The following is a 25,960-nucleotide window of genomic DNA, read 5'->3' on the forward strand; positions in this document are numbered from 1 at the left end:
TTAAATTCCCCCAAAGTGTCTATTCCTGCACCACATCTATCATCCTGTGATAGAGCTGGTACAGGCCTAGACAACCTAAGCTTACAGCATTCGCCCATACAAATTTACTGAAACTGGAAAATGAGCAGTAGCAACACTGAATGAAGCCTGCAGGGGGCGGAAGTGGTGGATTGCTCAGACCCACAGGTGTACAACTATTAACGTACATAGGAAAGAATCACTGGACAAGCCCCGTTTTAGGTCATTTTATTTAATAAATAAGTTCCGTTAACAGTACTGTAAAAAGTGAACGACTGCTAAAATAAAAAGGCACTTAAAAACAAGAAATGTGACAAACATGAAACGGAGGCAAAGCAAAATGGTCCGAGGGGTAATATACAATGAATCTGTATGGCACAATTAAACAAAAACAATGTAACAAAAGGCTGCATATCATGAAATGGTCACAACGTCCACAACCAAGCATTACAGATTCAGAACTCCTGATGATAGACATTAACAGGAAGATGAGGAAGCACCAGATTCAGAATAAAATTAGAAGGTTCTCTGGGACCAGCATAGGATGAGCCATGGATATCAAGTCGGTGGAATCTGAATTTCGGCACCCAAGTCATTCAGCTGTTTGAAGGGGCCGTCGCACTTATGTGAGATTGTCAGCCTCCTCAGTGTTCATCTAGGTCCGTCTACCTGCAAAGCTGTACACAGAGTAGTGGTGGTGCAGGGGACTCCGGTTTGGTCCCATTCAAATGAATAGGCCAAAGCGGCAATACCCTGCAACACCACTACTATATGACGGACTGAGGTAAGCACTGAAGAGGCTGTGGTCCCTTCAACCAGTTGATTGACAGGGGGGGTGAACAGCCACCCACCGATCTGATATTAAGGATACGCCATCAATACACTTATCCCAGAAGACCCCTTTTAAAGGGTTTCCCACAGTTTTGAAAAAGTTCTGCCTTTAAATTTTTCTTTTACAGAAACAGCACCAGATCTGTCCACAGACTCCGTTATTTCAGCTCAGACCTATTGATTGGCATAGGATGCGCTGTAAAACCGGACACAGACTATCGACAGGAGAGGCTCCATTTCGAGGAAATAAAAAGCATCCTTTTTTGTATGCCTGGAAACCCCTTTAAGGAGAAAAGCAACCATATGCACGCTTTTAACAAGATTTAAGGCCTTTAAACAAATAATGCACTGTGATTTTTTGGGGGGCTAGATAAAGTTAGGCAGCAATTTGTGCAGAGCTGGAATTTACAGAGGATGCTCCAGGACCATGCCATCCGCTTTTCAAATATATACAGCATCTTGATTTTCTTCTCACTTTCACCGATATACACTCATAAGACATTACAAACCCAGTCTACCTTTCTGCACCTGCCAAGCCCGCCGACATCTGAGGTATGCATCGCATCTGTAAATTCCAGCCCCACCGTTCCCTGTGAAGCAGACCTCGAACACTTTGATTGGAAAAGCCTTCAGCGATTTACCCTCCATCCCTATAGACATCCGCTTACACAAAAAGGTCAAAGGCACAATGTGACCTTCAATGGCAAAGGTTGCGCATTCAAAGTGGCTTTTACAGTCCAATGGCACTGATTGCTTTTATCTTGCAAACCGGTTTTGCAAAAAAAGATTATTTTTTTTTACATAAACTGTACAAGTGAAAATCTGAACATCAAACACTGTTATGCTTTAGGGAAATCATTGCAGTACTGCCCATCTGATCCCAGCGGGTGGGGGGGTATGAAAATCAAAAACGCCGCTTTGCATACAGTGTAGTCAAATGTACACAAAATAACTGTTCATTTTCCCTCATATTTCGGATTCACCACCGTTGTCACCGCACTCTTGTAGATGGGATTTTCACCCTAAAAAAGTCAAAGAGGAAGAGAAAAAACACCATTAGTACAAAAACCTAGTGGGGGCGGGGGGGGGGGGGGGGAATGTAGAATAATCACAGCAGAAAGGAAATTGTGCAGCGATATCAAAGCATTCCTGCTGAACACGCACACGGACAGGAGCACACAGTGCACTCACGACACACAGATGCCACAACTGTTAGCACAACCGAGTCCATGGGTAAAAGTGGAACCATGTATCACAGGTCTGATGGTTCAAGGCCTTGGTGAAGTAATAGGGAATGATTAGGATATAAATGGTCAACTATTGAAAATAAAGGGGGGGGGGGGGGCATTCTTGCTGCCTAAGACCTCACACACATGGCTGTAAGTGTTTTGTGGTCCGCAAATAGCAGATCCCCAAACATGGAACCGGCCATGTGCATGCTCCCATTTTCTTTTTAACCAATAAAAATATCCTATACTTGTCTGCAAAACAAACAAGAATAGGACATGTTCTTTTTTTCGCGGGGCCACAGAAAACAGACATACGAATGAGGACAGCACATGGTGTGCTGTCCGCATCTTCGGTGGCCCTATTGAAGTGAATGGGTCTGCATCTGAGCTGAAAAAAAAATAAAAAAAAGGATCGAATATATCAGGGCTGGCCAACCTGCGGCTCTTCCAGCTGTTGAAAAACTACAACTCCCAGCATGCCCAGACAGCCTACAGTTATTAGTCTACAGCAGGGCATAGTGGGAATTGTAGTTTTTACAACAGCTGGAGAGCCACAGGTTGGCCAGCCCTGGAATATATGGTCGCGTGCATGAGGCCTTAGTGGTTTCCACATGCAACTCTCCAGCTGTTGCAAAACTACAATTCCCAGCATGTGCCGACAGCCTCCAGTTTTCCATTTACACCAAACCCATGTCCAAATCAATTTGCACTAGCTAGTGCAAATGCTATTTCCATCTGCTTTGGATGAGTTCAGTCGTTAACTGTTTAAAGACTGTACACCTTTGGGTACATTTTTTTTATTGCATTGTACTCGAGCTAAAAAAATAAAATAAAAATTTCAGTTGGTCTTTATTAAAATTTTTGAAACCCTGTCTTGTACAGTCTTGAGTATCTCTAGTAGCAGGATCTGAATTTGCACATGCTGACGGCTCTTTATCTCTGCCATTATAAACACTCATTATAGCTCAATTCTTATTTTACTGATAAGAATGTTGCTTAAATAATTGTTTACGATCTTTAAAAGGGACCTTTATAGAGGCCGAGAATCCACCAGATAATCGCCAACGAGCATTCATATGATCGCTTGTTTTTTTCAGCTGAAGGCAGGAGTGGATTCAATAGGAATAGGGGGATATAAAAGGACTTGCACTTCTTCCTGCTGGATCCACGCATTGCAGTGGTGTTCTTCCAAAAAAATGCTTTGCGTGAAACTACTCAAGTTGAAATTTTTTTTTTATTGAAGGACACGTCCCACTAATGCTTATAGAAACCTGGTGGACTGTAAATGAATCCAGACAATTCTGGAAAAGGTCTTTAAAAAAAAAATTAAAAAAATCATGACAACAGCTTCAGAGAGCAGTGTGTGCAATCTGACACGAAGGTACGGGAACACTACAGGGCTTAAAAAGGTTTACGGAGAGTCACTCAATGTCAACTATTTCAAGGCACTGCAGAAACTAACCAGGGGAGCAGCAAGTTATAATGATGATCTCATGGATAAACTAACCACTACCCTCAATGGGCAGGAGGGGAATTAAGCAACTGAGCCAAAAGTTCAAGCAGTGAAGTCATGTAACTTCAGTAAAGGAAATGCATGAGTAATATGAAGAAGCCTCCCTCAGAGGACAGAGGTGGTTTCCAAAGAGACATCAATATAAAACAGATGGAACCAAAATGTGTATTGGTAACGCATCTTCTGAAGTGAGGAAAGGTCCTGTTCTTACATATAGCGGAGAGCCACTGTAAATAGCAGCTATCCCTATGAAAGCCACTGCAACATTACTGTGCATTCACTGGCATGACAGACAATAGGGACCCAGCAGTGGGACCACCCCCTCACATTGGGGTAGCTGTAAATTAAAAGGAGGTTTGCCCAGATAAAAAGAACCCCCCTTCAATTATTCAAGACTGGATTACCAGAGAAGTGCTCCAGATGCAGCTCTTACCCCGCCAGGCAATTCTGGAAGTTTTCCCAAAGGCATTCTCACACTTTGTGCAGAGCAGGAGATTACAGGATGCAGAATTATATAATTTGACTGCCAAAAAACCACTCTGAAAACTGAAGCCATTTGTAAAACTAGTTTTACCATAAATACAGCAACCCCTCACCGGTGAGCAAACGCTGGTCCACACAGTGTTAATAGAAGATAGAGCAGTGTGCACAGAGCATGCATGAAAAAGGCACGGAAAAAAAGAGAGAAGATACAAACTGAGATTTAGAGAGCAGCTTTACGTCCATAATTTGGATTCTTGAAATTATTTATAGGACTCTTGTAAATAGGATTCTCTTGCTGGAGAAAGGAATCCACAAAGAAATAGGTTCACATTGAGACAGCAGAAATCAGACAATGTATGGAACAGTAAAATCTGACGCATGGATGACCGGAGAGGAGACCCGGTCCACTGTGGATTTGTGAAAGTTCTACTTCACTAGACCCATACTATAATCACTGCTGTGCATTGCCAGGCCGATGTATGTGACCCTACAAGAAGCTTGTCTTCATGTAATACTACTGGGAAATGCCTGAAGAACGGCTGCACAGCCTGGATACAGGAATATCCCATAACTCCTTTTTATCTAGAGGAGCAGACAATACACAATAGAACATACGTCTGTGGTCAAGGTGCTCAGTGTAACATACTTCCTGGGCCCTAATTCAAGATCTGAAAATGGGCCGTCAATTAACAAGTGCCATTGAAGATGCTGGGGTCTTATGCTGCTCAGCAACCTTTGATCTTCTTTAAGCACCAGAGCCCAAGTACGACTGACTTCAGACTCCCCCGTATAGCTAACCCTATGTATCTGCTACATGGTAATGATTCGAATGGTCATTTATTACTTAAAAGGGTTTGGCCATTTTCTAGTAAAACAGCTGCTCGAAGTTACGAGAATAACTAACGCCTAGTGTTACTAAACGGCATCTGTCGGCAGTACGTAAGTAATTGGCTGACCTGCTGCACGTGCACTTTAAGGCTAGGTCTACACTGCAACATTTGTTGCGCGACAATTTTTATAATTTAAGTCTATGGTGTCGCAATGCGACATGCTGCGACGTGACAGTAGCAACAAAATCCATCTTGAATGGATTTTTTGCGACTGTCGCTTCGCAGTCGCAGCATGTTGCAGTGCGACACCATAAACTTCCATTATAAAAATTGTCGTGCGACATTGGTTCAACAAAATGTCGTTATGTAGGCCTAGCCTAAAGCTGAAGGCATCTGCCTGGCCCTGTCAAAGTGCAGAGAGAGCTGAGCCTCTAGGTGTAACCGCAACACCCCTGTTGCTCATTTCCATATATTAAAACATCATGTTTCTCAGCAATGAGGGCACATATGAACATGGGACCAACACAGATGTCTTCAGCTGCCAAACGCATATGCAACAGGTCACCCAGTGTTATAAGTTCTACTTCTCCAGCCTGATCTGTAATGTGTTTGACGAAGGCAAATAAAATAACTGTGTTCATAGTGTCCCCAACAAATATACCCAGTCCTTTGTGTCCTCAAGGGGGATGAGCAGTAACAAGCTCATCTGAGCATGTATGTTTGGGGGAAGTAACTGTTCGACAAATACTGTACGACTACCTTAAAAGATCAGCTTCCCATTACTACTGTGTGGAGGTAGAAATAAAAATCAATTCAGAGGCCATACAGGAGATAATCCACTTAAGTCACCAGTTTCAATAGTTTCTACAAAATGTACCATAACATGGGCTGACCTGTTTGTAAAACCCATTCTCATACACCCTACTAGGGAATTCTGAGTTAAAGAGTTCCCTGTGTTCAGGATCCTCTCTTCTGGCCACAGTTACAAAGTGCATCTTTCGACCAGGAGGACTTGACCCGTCTGATATGACACAGAAAACCCCCATTGCTTCGAATAAGCACTGTGTAAATTTTCAATTTTTTCCAGGGCAGTTTAAAAGGTTTTCCCCCCCATCACAAACACTTAAGGTTTTATTAAAGCTCAATGTGGCAAACAATTGTCAGGCAGGAAGCGTTCCCTCGTAGCAATTGCCTGCTTGCTAGCGGAGGAGACCGCTGCAATTACATGCAGTCATCTCCTCCGCAGCATGGGGGAGGGGGAAGAGCGATCCCTTTGCCATCGCTCGTTCCCATACTGCATAGTAGTTTGCTGGCAGCAGATAGTTATTAGACACCACGATCTGCTGCCTGCAAATTTAAAAAAAAAAATTTTTTTTTAACATGTGAAAATATTTAAATTGCCTGATGATCAAGCTCGTTCACCGGCAGCAGTATTAGGACGTCTTCACACGTGGCAGAAAATCAGTTCCATTCGTTTGATCGGGGCAGCAAGCGCATTAATTTCTGCAAGCTCTGTTAAAGGTGAACAGAACTGATTTTCAGTTGTGGAAATTTCTGTAAAAAAATAAAAATAAAATAAAAAATAAAATCTGCAGCGTGTGAAGGCGTCATTACACTGCAAGATGATTGCTAAGGAGCGTTGATGCGAACATTCGTTAGCGATCATCTGCTGAAAAATCGGGCAGTGTAATACAGGCTTTAGGGAATAAGAGGATAAGGAGCCCGACTGCTGAGGTAGTTGGCGATTACAATAGATGTGTTTCTCGTTTCCCTGTCGGCTGATAAGTTGCTATGTGCAACGAGAACAATTCCGCTCGTTTTGATAAAAGGAGACCCAAAGAAAATCATCCTTTTAATGAGACAATTTTCTAAAACAATAAGAAGCCATTTGATACTTACAGCGTCCCATTTGGCATTCATTTTTTCTTTTTCAAATTTAGCAAATTCTCTTCTGTCATGGATGATCATCAGAAGCTTCCATATTAGCAGCAGCGCCAGTCCAATGAGAACAATTCCAGCAACTACACCAGCGACAATTGGGATTATGTCAGGGCCACTGGGACATTCTAAAAAGGAAGATAAAAAAATACATACATGATTAATTAAACTACCCACCAGAGCCAATGTAACGGGGGGGGGGGGGCGGGGCACTGGTAAAGACTGGTCCAAATTCAGCATTTACCTGGATCCTTCACCACATGTACATGAACCTCAGAGTTTGCATTGACAGAGTAGGTAAAGTAGAACCAGCAGTCGTCGGCGTCCTTCTCTTTGCAGTGTGTGAGAGCATCAACCTGTCCTGGCTGAGGTAACTTATCACGGCTATCCACCATGGTATAGTTGAAATGGAAGCACTGACTATTGCACACGGCTTGCTTCTCTCCTTTCTGGAAGGCTCTACACTGAACACACTCCCTAAAAACAGCCAAAGAAAAAAATAACTCATACAGCTGAAATACAGGACAAAAAAAGGGGGTTACAGACTGGAATATGAGGAGAGATGCACCGCAAAAGGGCATGAGAGGTGGGTGGTAGATACTGAGCTAACACCGTCTAATAAACTAACCTACCATGAGTTTGGCAGAGAAGGTGGTACTAATGACAAAGCACTAAAGGGGGTTTTCTGAGATTTTGATCAGGATAAAGCTACTTTCACACCTGCGTTTAGGTGCGGATCCGTCTGGTATCTGCACAGACGGATCCGCACCTATAATGCAAACGCTTACATCCGTTCAGAACGTATACGTTTGCATTACCATGAAAAAAAAATAATTTTTTGTTCATGATAGTGCAAACGGATCCGTTTTGACTTTACATTGAAAGTCAATGGGGGATGGATCCGTTTGAAGATTGAGCCATACTGTGTCAACTTCAAACGGATCCGTCCACATTGACTTACATTGTCCGTTTGCCTCCGCACGGCCAGGCAGACACTCGAACGCTGCAAGCAGCGTTCAGGTGTCCGCGTGCTGAGCGGAGGACAAACGCTGCCAGACTGATGCATTCTGAGCGGATCCGCATCCACTCAGAATGCATTAGGGCTGGACGGATCCGTTCGGGGCCGCTTGTGAGAGCCTTCAAACGGAACTCACAAGGGGAGCCCCGAACGCAAGTGTGAAAGTAGCCCAAGTCATCAGTATCTGATCAGTGGAGGTCTGACACCGGGACCCCAGCCAAGCCGCTGTTTGAGAAGGCACTGGCACCCCTGTGTGCGCTGAAACCTTCTCATAGCTCACCAAGCACAGGTCTGTACATTGTATAGCGGCTGTGCTTGGTATCACGCTCAGTCCCATTCACTTCTATGGGGCTCAGTGTCATACAGAGCACAGCCGCTATACAATGTACAGAGCTGTGTTTGGTAAGCACGGAAAACTCACATGAGCCCCGCTGCGCTCTCAAACAGCTGATCGGTTGAACCCTTACTGATCAGATACGGATGACCTATCCTGAGGATCAAAATCTGAGAACCCCAGGAAATTCACTGATAAACCAGGCACAATGCATAGTCACCTGGCCTGGCATTGGTCAATCAAGGGAAAGGAGGGGCTGGCAGAGGAGGCAAGGGTCCATCCTCATTTCCATATGGATTATAAGTTTTCTGTAGTGTAAAGCAACGGACTGCTAAGTGAAAGTTATTACATGCAGCTGAGCTAGTCCTGCAAAGCATTGTGCCTGGTTTACCAGGGAATTTCCTGGTGGTCGGGTTGAGAATGAAAAAATAAAAATAAATTAACCTTAAATACTTACTTGTGATCAGTGCAAACACCAGCACAGGTCTGACACATCTCACAGGTTTGTCCTTGGAACTTAGGATCTGTACATTTACACCTTCCACATTCACAAATGCCTCTTCCGTTGCATAGTTGGCCATTCGATGCCATACACGTTGACTTATCTTCCGAGCAATCGCACGCACTTCCAGAGAAATTAGGGAAACATTCACATACTCTGCATTTACAGATTCCATTACCTGGAATAAAATAAATAAATAAATAAATAATGGAATGACTTGATACTAAGGGGGAGAGAATAAAAATAAAATAAAAAAGGATTACACTCATACCTCCACAGATCTGACCATTGGATCGGTCACAGTTGAAATTGTCACAGTCACAGTATTTGCCAGAATACACCTCATTGGGATTGTCCCTCTTCTTACACACACATTGCCCACAGATACAATCACCGTTGTTGCTGCAAATCTCAGAGCTGTTTTCCTTCCTGCACTGAGCATCCATATCTTCATTGCTGACCTGCTCGGTACTGCACTCACAATGTTTTCCAATACGACCTTCATTACACCTGGGGAAAGGGAAGGAAAAATATATATATTTTTTAAAAAGGACAGCATTCATCAAAAACACCCCCATCTAGATGCCATGGTAACTTTACGAGTAAGTCCACATGGAACAATCTGCAGTGGCAAAATCTGCATGAGTCACATGCTGATTTGTCAGTTTACTCCCTGTGCATTGCATCTTTCAGACCATTCTCAGCATATTTGCCAAAATGCGGCCAGATCGCCGCTGGTCCCAGTTAGTGTGAATTGGGCCGGACAGAGCCTTACAACCCTCCGGCAATGCCAGATCTGATGCTAGTGTGCATTTAGCCTTATGCTGCAATTTCTTCAGCAGCGGGTGGATGAGATTTTCTAAAATCTCATTCGCTTTACTGGTACTGTAATACGCTGTGGATGTACCATACACAAATCCATAGTGTATCTGTCCCATATGGTGAAGGACCCTGAAGGTCATGATGAAGGACCCTGATTTACTTGTGGTCCGAAACGCGTTACTGTAACCTGTGATGTTTTGTATTGGATTTTAATCGCACAATAAAGATTCCACCTTTTGTATCTTGCAAGCTGGATTTTTCTAGGTTTTGGACATTGACAGCAATCAAGTCCGGAGTTTGCCATCCGTGCTCGAGGCAAGTGGACAGTGGCCGAGAGCTGCTATACCTTCTTTGTCCCATATGGTTGTACATCAGGATTTAGTAATTGATGGCCTAACCTCAGGATAGACCATCGATATCTCATTGGCCGGAGTTCTGACACCCCAGGATTAGAGCAATATGGCTTCTTTCCTCCGAATAGAGTGCGACTCCTGTCCTAACGTTCTGTGCGGTACTGCAGATCAGCTTCCTTCATTTCCTAAGTTGCAGTTACCAGTACCCACAGGTATGAATGTTAGAAGCAGGATAGTGGATGGGATACTATGTCACATTTGCAGCCAGCTAATCTATTGAAAGTCAACAGAACATAACTAACATGAACGCAAGGACATTAATTTACCTGCACGCTCCACATTCAAATGTGCCATTTCCATTGTGGCATTCGGGGCTGTCAGGTGTGCCACTTTCTTGGCAATCACATTCGCATATAAACTTCAGCAGGATCTCTACTTCTTCGGTAAAACCCAAAGGCTTGATTTTAATAGATTCGGGCTGGTCTTTCTTGGGGCACTTGTGTGCAGTGACACTGATCTCAAACTGCACCTGAAATAAAACCCGCAGGTCAGCAAGAAGCAGAGCTCTGCGCCTAATGCACTCAGCGCAATAATCACTTCATGAACAGGGAGGGAATCGCCACATGAACACCTACCTGATCTCCCAGGGAGATGTTGGAGCATTTCCTTCCATTCTCTCCGGTACCAATGACTCCGTTCTTGCAGAATGACTTATAGCTGATAGTTACGCCTTCCGGTAATTTGCTGTTTTCCAAGATCAGTTCTGAAGACAGTGACTGGAAAGAAGAATAAGATTGTTTACTGATCAGAATGCACATGACCCCTTTTGGATGCTTATTCTACGAATTAGCTATACTCACATTGTAGGAGTCAATGATCAACTGGATGACGTTGCTGGAGTTTGACGACAGAGTACCTACGGCTGACTTGGGAATCAGGTTCTTCAATTCCTATTAAAAATAACAGCAGCACAGATCTATCACTGGCTTTCTAGACGATTTTGGCCAACTGAAAGTATGGAACAGTAAGAAAATACTGAACCTTGTAAACTGGCTGGAAATCCTCTGTGACAGCAAAGATAGTCTGGATGTTATTTTCACTAAGTTTCTGGACTATATGAGCAATGGATGGATAGTCCTGTGGGAAAACAATATGGACAGGCAAGATTTAAAACTGACAGGCAAGACATGAGACGGACATCTCAATAACACCAGGAATAGGTGAAAGACATGATGATTTCTCAGACCCCTCCTCCTTCCCCATTTACACCCCGAATATACAGAGGACCAAACGTACTGGAGTTTGTGACAAAGGCTCCTATCGGCTTATGTCAGACATTCCTTATATTTAATGGGTAGTAAAATCAGGGTCTGTTTTGGCTGTGATCACATCAAAGCAAACGAGAAATGCTCTGGCTACCCACCGACTGTGCACGACTCACTTGGCCAAAGATTGCAATGCAGTGCTGTCTACATGACAAGTAATCACAACCAATGTAAGTGAATGGGGCAATGAGACCTCATTCTTTCACACTAGTCGCAGTTACTTGCAACGTAGGCAGTGCTACACCGCAATCTTTGGCCATGCGAGTCCCAGCCAACATCTGAATGTCTTTCAGGTGTTACAGTAGATGTTCCACATGTGTGTCTAAACCAGACGAGATGATGCATACACTAATAACTTAGATAGCGCACACTTATGGTCTCTTTACACCTATGTGTCAGCCGTTCTGTAGGGAAGATGACAAATACAATTTAAAAGAAGAAAAAAGTTTGCAGTTTCTTTGGCTTCATTGTAAAACAAAATATGGAAGAAAAAAAACAAACAGAAAAAACATTCAATATTAGGCCACGTTCACATCAGCATCATAAACAATGGGCTGCATGCCTTCAATCCGCTGTGTGTGAACTTTTTTTTTGTTTAAAAAGGAAAAACCACAGACATTCACTGGAAATCTACGACAAACCCACCATGTCTGAACGTGAAATTATAGACAATTGGGGCATTTCTTTCCCAGCTGAATCTCGATAAAACCAATGGTTTGCATTGAACAAATACAGGGCACTAGGAGAGGTGCTTGGGAGATGAGTAGATAAATTACGGCTCAGGTGAAGCATGGAACAGACAAGAAGCTTTTGTCTCGGTAGAAGGCGATCTTCTGTTCCTTGCAGGAAGTGCAATCACAGAAAGGAACCGCGTTTCAAATCATTAAACCTAGTAATTGAAAAAAAGCTCCATACACAGACTTACATAATAGTGGCTCATTGTGTACATGTTATCGTGCATGTGACATTTCCCATCGTTTGGCAGCACGATTCCTCCTAATTTTCCATCTCCAGCAAAATGGAAGCCTGCATCAGTGGAGAAGACCAACAAGCGTGTGACATTCCTCCAACCAATTTGCTCCTAAAAGAAAAGAATACAGCATGAAGGACACACTTTCATGGCAGACGTGCAAGACTGGTCTGTAGCTTCTAGGGAAAGCACGATAATGGAAGATACTGCTGATTATACGACAGTTACTCTAGATGTGGAACCATCCCAGTACAAGGATATACATACAATTCTGGAACTCATGTTGAAGGCCTAGGCCTGGTGGTTGTTAACTCCCACCATCAATAAGGATGGAGGTGCCATGGCGTTTTGAGTGATTGGACTAGTCAGAATGACAGCTCCCCCGCCGATCAGCTGTTTGAAGAGAAAGCGTTGCTCCACGCGAGCGCCACTTCCTAATCATTACACTGCATCTCGGAAGAGCAGTGTAATGACGAGTACTCTCTCCATTCACTTGAACAGAGCGAGTACTTGCAATTACGCATCTATATCTATTTGCAAATGATGGCCATGGGGCTGATCTGATGGTACTGGCTCTGGGGGACATGTATGATGATGATGGTAAATGCCATGGGGCTGATGGCACTGGCTCTGAGGGACATGTATGAAATTTGTGTTTTACTAACAGTCTTCATCTTTACATGGTTTGGAAAAAGATCTGTTACACAATACACATTAAAAATTTCTTGAAAAGTTTTGTAATTTGTATTTTTTGTATACATACAGAAGAAAATAATATATTGCAATATATATCGCATATGCTTCAAATTATATTGCAATATAGATTTTAGGCCATATCGCCCATCCCTAATCCGCAGCATGTCAATTTAGTTTGTGGATTTTCATCATGGTTTCCTCTCCTTTCAATGAATGGGGCAACATCGATAGTAAGCATGTTATACGGATCTGCAATAAAACCTGCTACAGGATTTACGGCATAAAAAATAAAAATATAGATCTGCCCTGTGTAGAGGTAATCTAAAGCTACAATGCTCACATAGCCTCACACAGAATATGGACTGGCTGACTTGTTGCATGTGTGTAAGCATCACCATGCCTGGCCCTGACTTCTCCTAACGTCAAAGTAGAGAGGGTGCAGCAGTTGTAGAGAGAGCAGAGCCTCTAGGTCAGGGATGGCCAACCTGTGGCCCTCCAGATGTTGCAAAACTACAACTCCCAGCATGCCTAGACTGCCTACAGCTATCAGCCTACAGCAGGGCATGGTGGGAATTGTAGTTTTACAACAGCTGGAGAGCCGCGGGTTGGCCAGCCCTGCTCTAGGTGTAACAGCAACGCCCCAGTTGCTCCTGGAGGTTCATTTGCATATATAAAAACGTAATTTTTCTCAGCAATGCAGACCCTTATGAATGTGGGACCAACACAGATGTCTTCAGCTGCCAAGATGCACATATAACAGGTCAGCCAGTGTCATAGGGACAAGTCTGCTGATAGATGCCCTTTAAGGAGGGATAGAAAGTTAGCACTTCCAGTCCATAAAGCATTGATAGACTGTACTTACCCCGCACACAGCAACTTGCATAATTGCATCAAAACCACCTTCCGGGGAATCCAGGTTACCGGAGATTTGCTGTTTGCCTACGAGGTCATTAAACAGTTTGCCATCGCTGGTAAGATTAAGGACATTCTTAAAGCTAAACGGACTAGAACAGTTCTGATCTGTGGTGCAGGGATTGATGAGTTTAGCGGGAGTGGTGCTAATGTATGGCATAACCGTTTTCTCCACAAAAGATCCAAAACCTAAGAGGAAAAAGAGAGACAAGAAGAGTAACACAAATAATTATGCACAGGCTGTAAAACATTTACACTCCAAAACAGGATCACAACTTCCAACATTCGAGGTTGAATGGAGCACATTTAAAAAAGGTCCCAGATTTTTGTGGAGAAACAGCCTCACAGTGGGTTGTTTCTGGCCTTCTGGTGGATGCGAGCGGATTTCAGTCTTCCTCAGTCCTTACCTATCCTGAAATCGGATGTAATTTGTTCCATTTCCCTCATCAGGGCTGTGCCGAGGCTCTTTACATTTTCCAAATCGTCCTTCATGGAGTATGACAGGTCCATAAGATAGTACAGATCAATGGGATAATCTTCTGCTCTTCTGAAGGTTAAATTAAATGTCTGGGGCTCGCCTACACCAGGTACAAAAGAAAAAATTTAGAATAATTTCTCCCAAGCTTAGAAACTTTATAAAAAAAAGTAACCTGACGCTACGTACCAGATCTCAGCTCGAATCTTAGCTGCTGGGGGCGGATCTGGGTGATGTTTACAGGATCCATACGTTCTCCTTTGGCCTTGTTAGTTATGGCATTGTCTTTTAGCTTTTCTTTGCTGCCTCTGGGGTTTTGAATACTTTCTTCAGGGCATCCTTTACTTTTTAATGCAGCCAAGTCGTCACAACGAGCAGATGTGGGTTCACCTTCTTGCAAGAAGTCCTAGAACGGGAAAGGGAAAGTTAACTTACTGGACACAAAGTAAAAATGGGGCTACACTTATCAGGCGGCAGCTTTAACCACGTTGTACAATTTCTATACCACAAGTGATTTTTAGGTTCAAGTTTTTTTTTTCCTGTCTCGTCAGATAGTTAGAAAAAGTTGCCAAGAACTAACATCAAAGCTCTACATCCGTTCTGTGGCCATATAGTGCATTTCCTCTCATGAACACTTTTTTTTTTACCTTATTCAGTCAAAATTAACGAGGATTAATTTCTTAAAGGGAACCCGTCACCAGTGACCTTCCTATCCAACTGTTCACCTGATAAAAACGCAGCCAGGGCGGAACCGGCCAAAGAAAGGAGCGAAGCTTGGGTGCAACAAGAGCAATGGTGACACTCGTTGCACCAACAGCTAATTTGCATATAATTAAAAAGCCTAAGTTGGGAACGGAGCCTCAGATCAACAAAATAAAAACAGTGTTTTATCATGTGAACCACAGCCATGTCTATGCAAACAGCTGGATAGGGAGGTCACCGATGACAGATTCCCTTTAACATATCTTTATAAAGCTCCAAATCCCCTTCATGGACAGAGGTAAATTATAAAATTCTGCCTGCCCATAGCCACCACTAGAGGGAGCATGTTAAATGTCAAAATGTATTTAGTGCTGGCAGCATTATATGCTTTTTCTGTCACAGCTTTTTTGAAAACGCAGCATGTAACAACGGATCCATATGAGCAGCATATCAATGGCTGAATTTTAGAAATGTTCCATTTGCACAGTTGACATTTGTTCAGTTTAACCCCTTGTTTAAAACAAAAAAAAATAAAAAAAATAAAGCGCACTGGGAAAACTGGCTGCAATTTCTGCAGCTGTGAAAACCAGCACATTTCGGGCAGTTTTAGCAACGGCGGATTTCAGAATGGCTGTATCCTAGGCCCGATAGAGCTCACTTCCCCATCTAAGAGCAGTGAATCATTTCTCTGAAACCAACCAGAACCACATCCTTAGAATAGGTCATCAGTATCTGACTGCCAGGACCCCCGACGATCAGCAGTTTGAGAAGGCAGCGCCGCTTGCAGTAGCACCACAGCCTTCTCTCAGCTTTTTGTAGTCCATGTGATGACACATTCATTAGTCACATGGCCATGGGGCTAAGTGAATGGGGCCCGAGTGCGATACCAAGCACAGCCGCTATATAATGTACGGCACTATGCTTGGTAAGCACGGAGAAGGCTGTGGCGCTCCCAGGAGCGCTGGTGCCTTCTTAAACAGCTGATCACTGGGGCTTGGACCCCCACCAATCAGATACTGATTAACTCTCCTAGAAAATCCCTTCAATGAACACCAAAGCCAGGAGTGGATTCACTCTTTCCTTTATGTTCAGTCCATTCATGATCTGTCCCTGGACTTGGATTCAAAACCTGCATCAAAATCCTGAATGCAGAATCCCAGTCTTTGAGAAGCAGACATGACAGTAATGAGGTCACATTTTCACAGCATGCCGCTTTGTGCTCACTTTGAGGGCCCATTCACATGACCGTATGGCCACTGTGCCCACGTTGTGGACAGCAAAGAGCGAGTCCACAAAACACAGGCACCGGCCACGTGAACTTTGCATTGCAGTGCAGACTCATTGACTTGAATGAGTCCACGATCCGCAAGATACGGTAAAAGATAGGCTGTCCTTTGCACAGCGGAGGCATGGACCTCGAAGCCCACAGAAACACACGGATGCCTTTTATGGGCTTTCGGTCCGTGCCTCTGTACAAGATAGGATATGCCGTATCTTGCGGATCGGGGACCCATTCAAGTCAACGGGTCCGCATTGCAATGCAGAGTTCAAACGTCTGGTGCTTGCATTTTGCGGATCTGCAGTTTGTGGTCCTGAACACTGGCAGCGCGCCCATACAGTCATGTAAATGGGCCCTTAATCAGCCATAAAGCCACAGCAACCATTAGACTATCAGCCCTGCAAAATTATTCACATCTCTGGAGTTTTTCCCTCTTTTGCAGCATTACAACTTGGAATTACAAGGAATTTTCATTCAGATTTTATTTAAACGGATCTGACAAAATAGTCCAGATTGTGAAAGTGAAATTAAAAACACACAACAGAAAAAGCTGGGAGTGCACATATATTCACCCTCTTTGGACCAGACCTTATTTCGGGATTTCATACCAACCAATTCACTAGATCACATAATGAGCTGAATAAAGTCAAACAAAAAACAACAAACACTGAAGGAGCTTCAACTATCCACAGCCGAGGTCACCCCCCTGCATATGTAACAAAATCCAAAAAATTAAAAAGTTCCAGGGTTGCAGAGCGGCGATGGAAGAAAACTCATTCTAAGGAGAGTTTTATCACGTACAAACAATCCCATTTCACATCCACATTTGCTGCTGTAAAACAGGCCTCCTTCACATCACTCATATCTTCCCTGTCTCACAACTCTAAACTATTTAACACTTTCAACTCTTCACCATCCCCCGATGCCCCCTCCTCCCATCTCAGCCGAGGACTTTGCCACGTACTTCAAACAAAAAGACTGACCACATCAGAGAAAGCTTCAGGCTACAGTCCCTGCAGCCACGCGTCCCGAGCAGTTGTAAGTACAATGCAGCGCCGCTACAAAGGAGATGATGCGCAGGTAAAAGAGGGAGCAGTGAGCGCAGCGACCCCTGACTATCTGATATTGATGACCTATCCTGACGACAGGTCATCAATATATACCCACTGCACAACTGCCTTTAAAAGTCTGACTCGAGGAGTGGACTCCACAAGAACTGTAAAGGATTCCCTTGGTATCTGGCACCAAAACGTTAGCAATAGAGCCTTTAAGTCCCGTTAGCTGCGATGTGCGACTTCCATGGATCAGACTTTTTTCCAATACATCCCACTTGAGATCTGGGGATTTCAAGGCCAAGTCAACACCCTGAACTCTTTGGTCACAGCTAATAGGTAATGTCGCTGCCATGAAGGGCTGTACTTGGTTGGTGCCAATATTTAGGTAGGTGTCCACACGAATGCCAGGATCTCCACCAGCTTGCTTTCTTTCCATAATGCATCCTGGTGCCATCTTTTCCTCAGGAAAGTGGTGCAAACGCATCCAAACATCCGCCTGATGTAAAAGAAAACCTGATTCATCTTACCAGGTCACCTACTTCCATGGTCCATTTCTGATGCTCAAGTGGCCCTTGCTGGTGCCCATTTTGGTATGTACTAACAGATGCATACTGAGAACACCCCACAGGACCTGCCATCTGGAGATGCTCTGACCCAGTTGTCTAGCCATCACAGTTTGGCCCTTGTCACAGACGCTCAGATCCTCACGCGTGCCCATTGTGCCCGCTTCCACTTACTGCCCAATACATCTGACCTGTGACGGATGCCATTGTCGCTACTTAATCATCAGCGTTATTCAAGTCACCCAGTGCCAGTGGTCATGGCTGATCGGTGAATGTGAAGCATGTACGGCGGCTTTCAGTACAAAATTCTACAGAATAGGAAATTTAGGAAGCCGAGTATAAACCATGTAAAAAGCATTATCGCGCAGTAACCAACCGGCACCTTAAGCCACACTCATTGCCACCACTAAAACATATCTCCACTTACCACTTTGGTGCACCACCCGCAGTTTGGTCCAGCCTGTATACACTCTCCACATGATTTGGCATTTGCTTTTAAACATTCAGTTCCACCTACATAAGAGAAACATATAGATTTATTACAGTACAAGCGCTCGGCTATCTCTAGTAATGGACTAACAGTGCGCCGGCACTCCAGTCATGTGATTGGCGGGATCCAACTCCTAAGTGTTTAAGGTCATCTGCACACTTTGCAGATTACACATTTTTCTGCACAGATCCGCGTGTGTAATACAGTACCAGCAAAGTGTATGAGATGAGACACATTTCATGTACACTTTGCTTATTTTTTATGTGCAGAAATTGACCTGTTGTGCGGATTTTGAAATCCCCAGCATGTTAATTGCTTGGGTGATTTTCACCCTTTTCCAATGGAAGGGTGAGACCTTCAAATCGCATCAAATATGCAATTAACACATGCGGATTGGGTGCAGAAACACACACACGGAATTTCTGCCAATCTAACTACACGGGTGCAGGCACCCTAAGGCCCCTTGCAGACTAGCGTGTCCGGGTGCGTTGCAAATGAGTTCAGTGAAAAATGCGCGATTTTGCAGGCAAAGTCAGTTTTGCGTGCGTTTGCCATGCGTGTGATAAAAAAAAAAACGGAATGTATACAAACAACATCTCTTAGCAACCATCTGTGAAAAGCGCATCGCATCCGCACTTGCTTGTGGATGCGATTTTCACGCAGCTCTATTCACTTCTATGGAGCCGGTGTTGCTTGAAAATTGCAGAATATAGAACATGCTGCGATTTTCACGCAACGCACAAGTAATGCATGAAAACTAACGCTCATGTACACAGCCCCATTGAAATAAATGGGTCCGGATTCTGCGCGGGCGCAATGCGTTCGAATCACGCATTGCACCCACGTGGAATACTCGCTCGTGTGAAAGGGGCCTAAGGATAAATAAAAGCTAGATCTGATACCCAAGGCAGACTGCAGACTTACCTTGTTGTGCACTGGTGCATGACAGTGAATAGATACACAGCCCCACAAGAAGCAGGATACGCGCCATCTACAAAACAAGAAGTACACAGGCTTAATTAGAATTCTGTATCAAAAGACCAGGAAATTCTAGCATATGGCGGATAATATACCCTTAAAGAGGAGCTGTCACCACTCCTGACCTGCCTGTTTTAATAGCTCCATGTATCCCCCATGTAATAATTCTGGAGCATCTATTTCTATGTTGAGTCGTTCATTTATTATTTCTACTAGAAGTTATGAATGAATTGCTAGCAGTCTGCAGTAAGGGTACAGAGGGGTGGTAACCAGTTGGGGGTGTGTACCTGCACAGTCCAAAAACGGCAGCACTGATTGGATAGAGAGAGTCTGTGCAGGTACACGCCCCCAACTAGTTACCACCCCTCTGTACCCTTAGGCCCCTTTCAGACAAGCGGGTACTATGTAACCCTTACAGTTCTGGAATGTATTGGATAACACTGACAGCATTAGGTCAGTGCAACCCAGTACATTTCAGACGTCTAAGGGTTACATAGCATCATAAAATCAATATAATGCTATGCGACCCCGACAGTGCTGGAAGGTCAGGCCGGGTGCTGCTCGCAGCTCGTCTGAAAGTGGCCTTACTGCAGACAGCTAGCAATGTATTCATAATTTCTAGCAGGATTAATAAAGTAATGGCACAACATAGAGCCATAAGAATAGATGCTCCAGAATTGTTATTACATGGGGGATGCATGAAGCCATTAAAACAGACATGTCAGGAGAGGTGAGGGGTCCTCTTTAAGGGGAGTCTGTCACCAGCATTTCACTTTAACCCTTCCCACAGCTCCCTAGCATGCTTACAGTTAATCAAAACGTTACCTCTGGCATCTTTCCTGCTGTTATAAATCCATCAAAAACGATCTTTATAAGATATGCAAATGAGGGCTCGCAAGTGCCCAGGGGCGGCGTTACTCTCTTAGGTGCCCTGCTTGCCCAGCCTTTCCATTGCGTCCCCCAGCCCCTCCTTTCCCTCTGACCGCCTTTCTCATAGCTTGTTATTCCGCCGATATCCTGCGCCTGCGCACTGCGATGCCCATTCCTTGTACGGCATCACAGTAACTATTGCGCATGCGCCAGCTAACGACGCGAAAACTCAACAAAGGAGGCGGTCCATCGGCGAATGCGCATTAATTACTGTGATGCCGTACAAGGAATGGGCATCGCAGTGCGCATGCGCCGGCCAAAGGAAGGAGTGCGCAGGCGCGGGATATCGGCAGAACAACAAGTTATGAGAAAGGCGGTCAGAGGGAAAGAATGGGCGAGCGGAGGGTAGGAAGGGGCAGGGGGGACGCAATGAAAAGGCTGGGCAAGCAGGGCACCTAAGAGAGTAACGCCGCCCCTGGGCACTTGCGAGCCCTCATTTGCATATCTTATAAAGATCGTTTTTGATGGATTTATAACAGCAGGAAAGATGCCAGAGGTAACGTTTTGATTAACTGTAAGCATGCTAGGGAGCTGTGGGAAGGGTTAAAAAAGTGAAATGCTGGTGACAGACTCCCTTTAAGTACATGTTACATCCTTTTCTGTGTCCATCCAATAACCCACAATACAGTGGAGACGTCACCCACATTGACATCAGGAACCCACACCAAGCCATAGCTGGACATATAAAGGGTTACATATATTGAAGGCCTATCCTCAGGATAGGTCAACAATATCAGATTGGGGGGGGGGGGGTCCCACACCTGGCACACCAGCGATCAGTTGTTTCAGGCTGCCACGGCAGTGGAAACTAACTGTACAGAGGGAAGCAGAAGACTGTGTGGTTTCTGGCGGTGGCATACTGAGGCTCAGCTGTCATTCACTTGACTAGGAGGTGAGCTGCAGTACCCCAGCGCAGCCACTACACAGTGTATGGCGCTGTCTGCCTCTAGCCATATACAGTACAGAGATCTTGGGGAGCCCAAAATAGCCGATCAGTGGGGGGTGACGGATCCCCACCAATCTGATATGGATTATCCTGTAGATAAGCCAGTTATCTGTAGCCAGGACAAGACCTTTAACAGTTCCATTCACAGTGCCACAAAGACATGCAACTATGTGAGATAAAGCAGTGATCATGGGGGCAGATCATTTCCTACGAGATGAGTGGCTGATAACAGAACATGTTGCAGATCTTTTTCCTTAGGAGCTTTTCATCTGGAAGAGAACACCTTCATAATACGGCACGGTATGGCGACACAGTCTACGGCCCCATGGCACAGAGCTGCGGGGACTGAGTGCCTCCATACTGCTCTGCATGAGGCCTGGAATTTGGATTCTTGTAAAATGTCATTTCTGAATGGAGTTTTCCTTTGCACATAGAAAACATCAGACGTTACAACGCGTGGAGAAAAGAGTTATTACCAGAAAAACTAATATAACTCCTGTTTAAGCAACGTCCACAGGGAGCAATGCTACCGCCGAAGTAGGGAGAAACCCCCGGCTCCTGCAGTAATTATCGGCACAGGGCTCGTTAGCAGGTCCCCATTTTTGGTAATCCTGAAAGCAGATGTTCGGCAGACTTCTGACAGGCCACGCTCACCCAGCGACAGGCATTCTTCAGCAAGTGTGAGGAGAGGAAGCAGCAGATTCCTGCACTGAACCTTCCCATATATGGGCCGAGTACTAGACGGGCTCCAGCCGGCTCTGCTACATTGTGCTATTCTCATCACACCTCGTAGGAGAACAGTGTGGGCACGTATGATGGCACACATCACTCCGGGTGGGCTTGTACTGCAGCAGTGACCCCTACACTCACTGTACCTGCAGGGCTATATACGATGGCCTAATATTTATATCATGCACACGACCACAGGCGTTTTTTGCAGTCTGCAAATAGTGCATCCGAAAACACTGATACTAGCGAGTGCATTCTGCGGAACGGAACGTCTGGCCCTTAAAAGCACAGTCCCATCATTGTCTGTAATACGGATGTGGGGGCTGCAGCACAGACATACGGATGCGCACAGTACATGGAGTGCCCCACTGAAGGGAACGGGTCCACATCCGACCCTCCAAAAATACGAAACAGGTGCTGAAAAAAAAAATAAAATTATATATATCTGTATCCGATTGGACACCCGGGACCCTGCCTATCAGCTATTTGAGAAGTCACCGCTGCACTCCGCGTCATGGCCTTCTATCAGCTTTGTGTAGGTCATGTGACATCACGATAGTCGGTGACATGGACTAGGCGCAGCTCAGCCCCACTGAAAAGATCCAGCGCTGGAATTACACAGCTCCACCCTCTGTGTAGAAGATCGAGCTGCTTACTGTAGCTCAATTAAATGAATGGGAGCAGCGTTGCAGTAACCAGCTCTGTCCACTAGTGGGTGGACTATGTATGCTCCTACAGACAACTCCCCGACAGATGAGATACTAATAGCCCATCAATAGTAAAATCCTGGAAAACCCCCTTTTCAGAGAACATGAAGCTGGTATTTGTCCACAGTACGTATTAACACAGGAGACCAACAACACTACAGCATAAAATAAAATAAATTAAAATAAAATCATGACTATAAAAAAATAAAATCAGGTTCAGTGCATTCAATTCTCCATCTTTGAAGGGTTTATAATACAGGTAGAAGATGAGGCTGATGACACCAGCCTATGAGACAAAAAATAAAAATAATCCACTGCCCCATGTATTGGGACCCTGAGAAAAAGATTAATAGGGCCTGTGCTAACTGTACTCCAATTTTTTTTTGTTCTATAGCAGGGCTGGCCAACCTGCGGCTCCTCCAGCTGTTGCAAAACTACAACTCCCAGCATGCCCAGACAGTCTACAGCTGTCAGCCTACAGCAGTGCATGGTGGGAAGTTTTCCAACAGCTGGAGGGCTGCAGGTTGGCCAGCCCTGTTCTATAGTAATCCGGAGATCAGCCCCTCTCACCTCATGCATGAAGATGAACGGTATTTTTTTATTTATTTTTTGGTCCACATGCGGCCACCACCATGTTGGGACACAGAATAATGGCTCATTCACATGACCATAGGCTGTCCGAGCCCATAATGCAGACTGCTAATCGACTTGAACGGGTCCGCAATACACGGCGCGCAAAGGCATTGGATCGTAAGACCGCGTATATTGCGGATTACAGACCCATTCACGTCAACAGGTCCACTCGGCACAGCAGTACTAGCCCTCAGGTACACAAGCGCTGCTACACTGAGGAGTGCAGAAATGCATTGGATCACGGATAAGCTAAACAGGTCTCAGCGAGCGAGGAAGTGACTGACAACGTCTTCTGAAAACCTGCTAAAGGCAAAAATAAACACCGCAGTGACCACCGGATGTGGAGGAGACACGCTGCGGTAATAAATGTGGCAGAGCCAAATGACTCAAGTAAAAGGAAAGCTGCAAATGTCATGACAAAAAGCCTAAAGCTAATAAGTCTTCACTGCATATTCCTTTTTATTGGCTCTTTCTAACTGTAGGGGATCAGCGGTCAGTAAACGCCTTCACTGGTGACATCTACAGAATCACCAAAGCCTGGAGCAAATGACGACACCAGACAGGGACACTAATGTCTAACTGTGGAGACACCTGAAGGTGCAGGTCTCACTTCGGACACGCTGCCCCTTTCCTAATCTTCACTGATCAGAGCCGTTGTGACAAATCTGCTGTAATATGAAAACGGAGAAATATTACAGATTTTGGATCATTAATGTGCGAATGTAAAGGGAGTTCATCAGTTTCCAAAACGGTTTCAAACTAAGCATACCGCCACATAAGGTAGGTGCTCAAAAACATAACCGTACCTTTCTTGTGAAAATCCGATCCTCTAAGGCTACTTTCACACTTGCGTTCAGAGCGGATCCGTCTGCATTATATTGTTAAAAAATTTCTAAGTGTCAAAGTAGCCTCAGACGGATCCGTCCAGACTTTACATTGATTGAGCCATAGTGTGTCATATTCAAACGGATCCGTCCCCATTGACTTACATTGCAAGTCTGGACGGATCCGCTTGCCTCCGCACGGCCAGGCGGACACCCGAACGCTGCAAGCAGCGTTCAGGTGTCCGCCTGCTGAGCGGAGGCCAAACGCTGCCAGACTGATGCATTCTGAGCGGATCCGCATCCACTCAGAATGCATTAGGGCTGGACGGATGCGTTCGGGCCGCTTGTGAGAGCCTTCAAACGGAGCTCACAAGCGGAGCCCCGAACGCTAGTGTGAAAGTAGCCTAAGGCGTCATGCACACGACTATTTTCCATCTGCGTCCGATCTGCATTTTTTGTGGACAGCACACTGACCTATTCATTTCTATGGGTCCACGAAAAAACAAAACTAGTGCACAGATGTCATTTATGTGCCGTCCCCGTCCGTATGTTCCTTTCACAAATAACAGAACATGTCCTATTCTGGTCCTCATTGCAGACAATAGTCATTTCTAGTGACAGAGTGGGGAAAAAAAAAAAAAGAAAAGTGGATCGCCTACGGAAAGTATCTATATATTGTACACAGTTGTGTGCACGAGGCCTTACCCTGAGAAATGCTTGTTTGTTTTCTTGCAAATAAGGTGGTCAGTGCACTGTGGGCAGGGCCCCTATGGTCAGTGCACTGTGGGCAGGGCCCCTATGGTCAGTGCACTGTGGGCACTATGGTCAGTGCACTGTGGGCAGGGCCCCTATGGTCAGTGCACTGTGGGCAGGGCCCCTATGGTCAGTGCACTGTGGGCAGGGCCCCTATGGTCAGTGCACTGTGGGCAGGGCCCCTATGGTCAGTGCACTGTGGGCAGGGCCCCTATGGTCAGTGCACTGTGGGCAGGGCCCCTATGGTCAGTGCACTGTGGGCAGGGACACTATGGTCAGTGCACTGTGGACACTATGGTCAGTGCACTGTGGGCAGGGACACTATGGTCAGTGCACTGTGGGCAGGGCCACTATGGTCAGTGCACTGTGGGCAGGGCCACTATGGTCAGTGCACTGTGGGCAGGGCCACTATGGTCAGTGCACTGTGGGCAGGGCCACTATGGTCAGTGCACTGTGGGCAGGGCCACTATGGTCAGTGCACTGTGGGCAGGGCCACTATGGTCAGTGCACTGTGGGCAGGGCCACTATGGTCAGTGCACTGTGGGCAGGGCCACTATGGTCAGTGCACTGTGGGCAGGGCCACTATGGTCAGTGCACTGTGGGCAGGGCCACTATGGTCAGTGCACTGTGGGCAGGGCCACTATGGTCAGTGCACTGTGGGCAGGGCCACTATGGTCAGTGCACTTGGCCTCCCCGGCATCATTGCTACCAGCCCTGGAATCTCAGGAACTGTCAAACAGGAGGGGGCACTGGGTGGAGTTACCCCTTGAATTCCAGATATATTGGATTGTAAAAGGATTTTGACAGACCCAGCCACAGACACCTTAGGGATCACGAGTACTGGCATAAGTTTGGACAGGGGTACTTACCATTTTTACCATCTTAGCAGTCATGAACCCGGAGAGACAGGCCGTGCTCAGACCTGGCAAATGGGTTCTGCACCAAAAAGCTGTGATGGATTATAGTACAATGCTGGTGAATGGAGAGGTGTCTGGGGCATGCAAAGTGGTTTTAGGACTCTTTCACACAAGCGGATCCTGTGCGTAGAATCCACTGCGTGAAAGAGTGCCAAGCCCCGTTCTGGACATGATTGATAATGCTCTGTGCCGCTCTGACCTTTTT

The 25,960-nt window shown here is 45.3% G+C and overlaps 1 protein-coding gene across 2 annotated transcripts in view; it reads right to left on the reverse strand.

Annotated features, from left to right (window-relative positions):
* Positions 1-230: 230 nt before the first annotated feature.
* ITGB1 (integrin subunit beta 1) overlaps positions 231-25,960 on the reverse strand; it is a 31,526-nt gene continuing 5,796 nt past the window's right edge. Inside the window, exons 2-17 of one of the 2 annotated variants that reach the window (XM_044292749.1) lie at positions 19,263-19,329; positions 18,276-18,361; positions 14,439-14,655; positions 14,182-14,352; positions 13,725-13,963; positions 12,122-12,277; positions 10,913-11,008; positions 10,732-10,821; positions 10,507-10,647; positions 10,198-10,400; positions 8,968-9,206; positions 8,652-8,874; positions 7,087-7,319; positions 6,804-6,970; positions 4,289-4,369; positions 231-1,871 (exon numbers count right to left, since the gene is read on the reverse strand). In XM_044292749.1, the coding sequence (XP_044148684.1) occupies positions 4,295-4,369; positions 6,804-6,970; positions 7,087-7,319; positions 8,652-8,874; positions 8,968-9,206; positions 10,198-10,400; positions 10,507-10,647; positions 10,732-10,821; positions 10,913-11,008; positions 12,122-12,277; positions 13,725-13,963; positions 14,182-14,352; positions 14,439-14,655; positions 18,276-18,361; positions 19,263-19,329 (2,403 nt within the window). In that variant the 3' untranslated portion in view covers positions 231-1,871; positions 4,289-4,294. The remainder of the gene's footprint in view (positions 1,872-4,288; positions 4,370-6,803; positions 6,971-7,086; positions 7,320-8,651; positions 8,875-8,967; positions 9,207-10,197; positions 10,401-10,506; positions 10,648-10,731; positions 10,822-10,912; positions 11,009-12,121; positions 12,278-13,724; positions 13,964-14,181; positions 14,353-14,438; positions 14,656-18,275; positions 18,362-19,262; positions 19,330-25,960) is intronic. The other variant, XM_044292750.1, reaches the window with a different exon arrangement.

Source organism: Bufo gargarizans, chromosome 5 (genome assembly GCF_014858855.1).
Source record: "Bufo gargarizans isolate SCDJY-AF-19 chromosome 5, ASM1485885v1, whole genome shotgun sequence".
Lineage (NCBI taxonomy): Eukaryota > Metazoa > Chordata > Amphibia > Anura > Bufonidae > Bufo > Bufo gargarizans.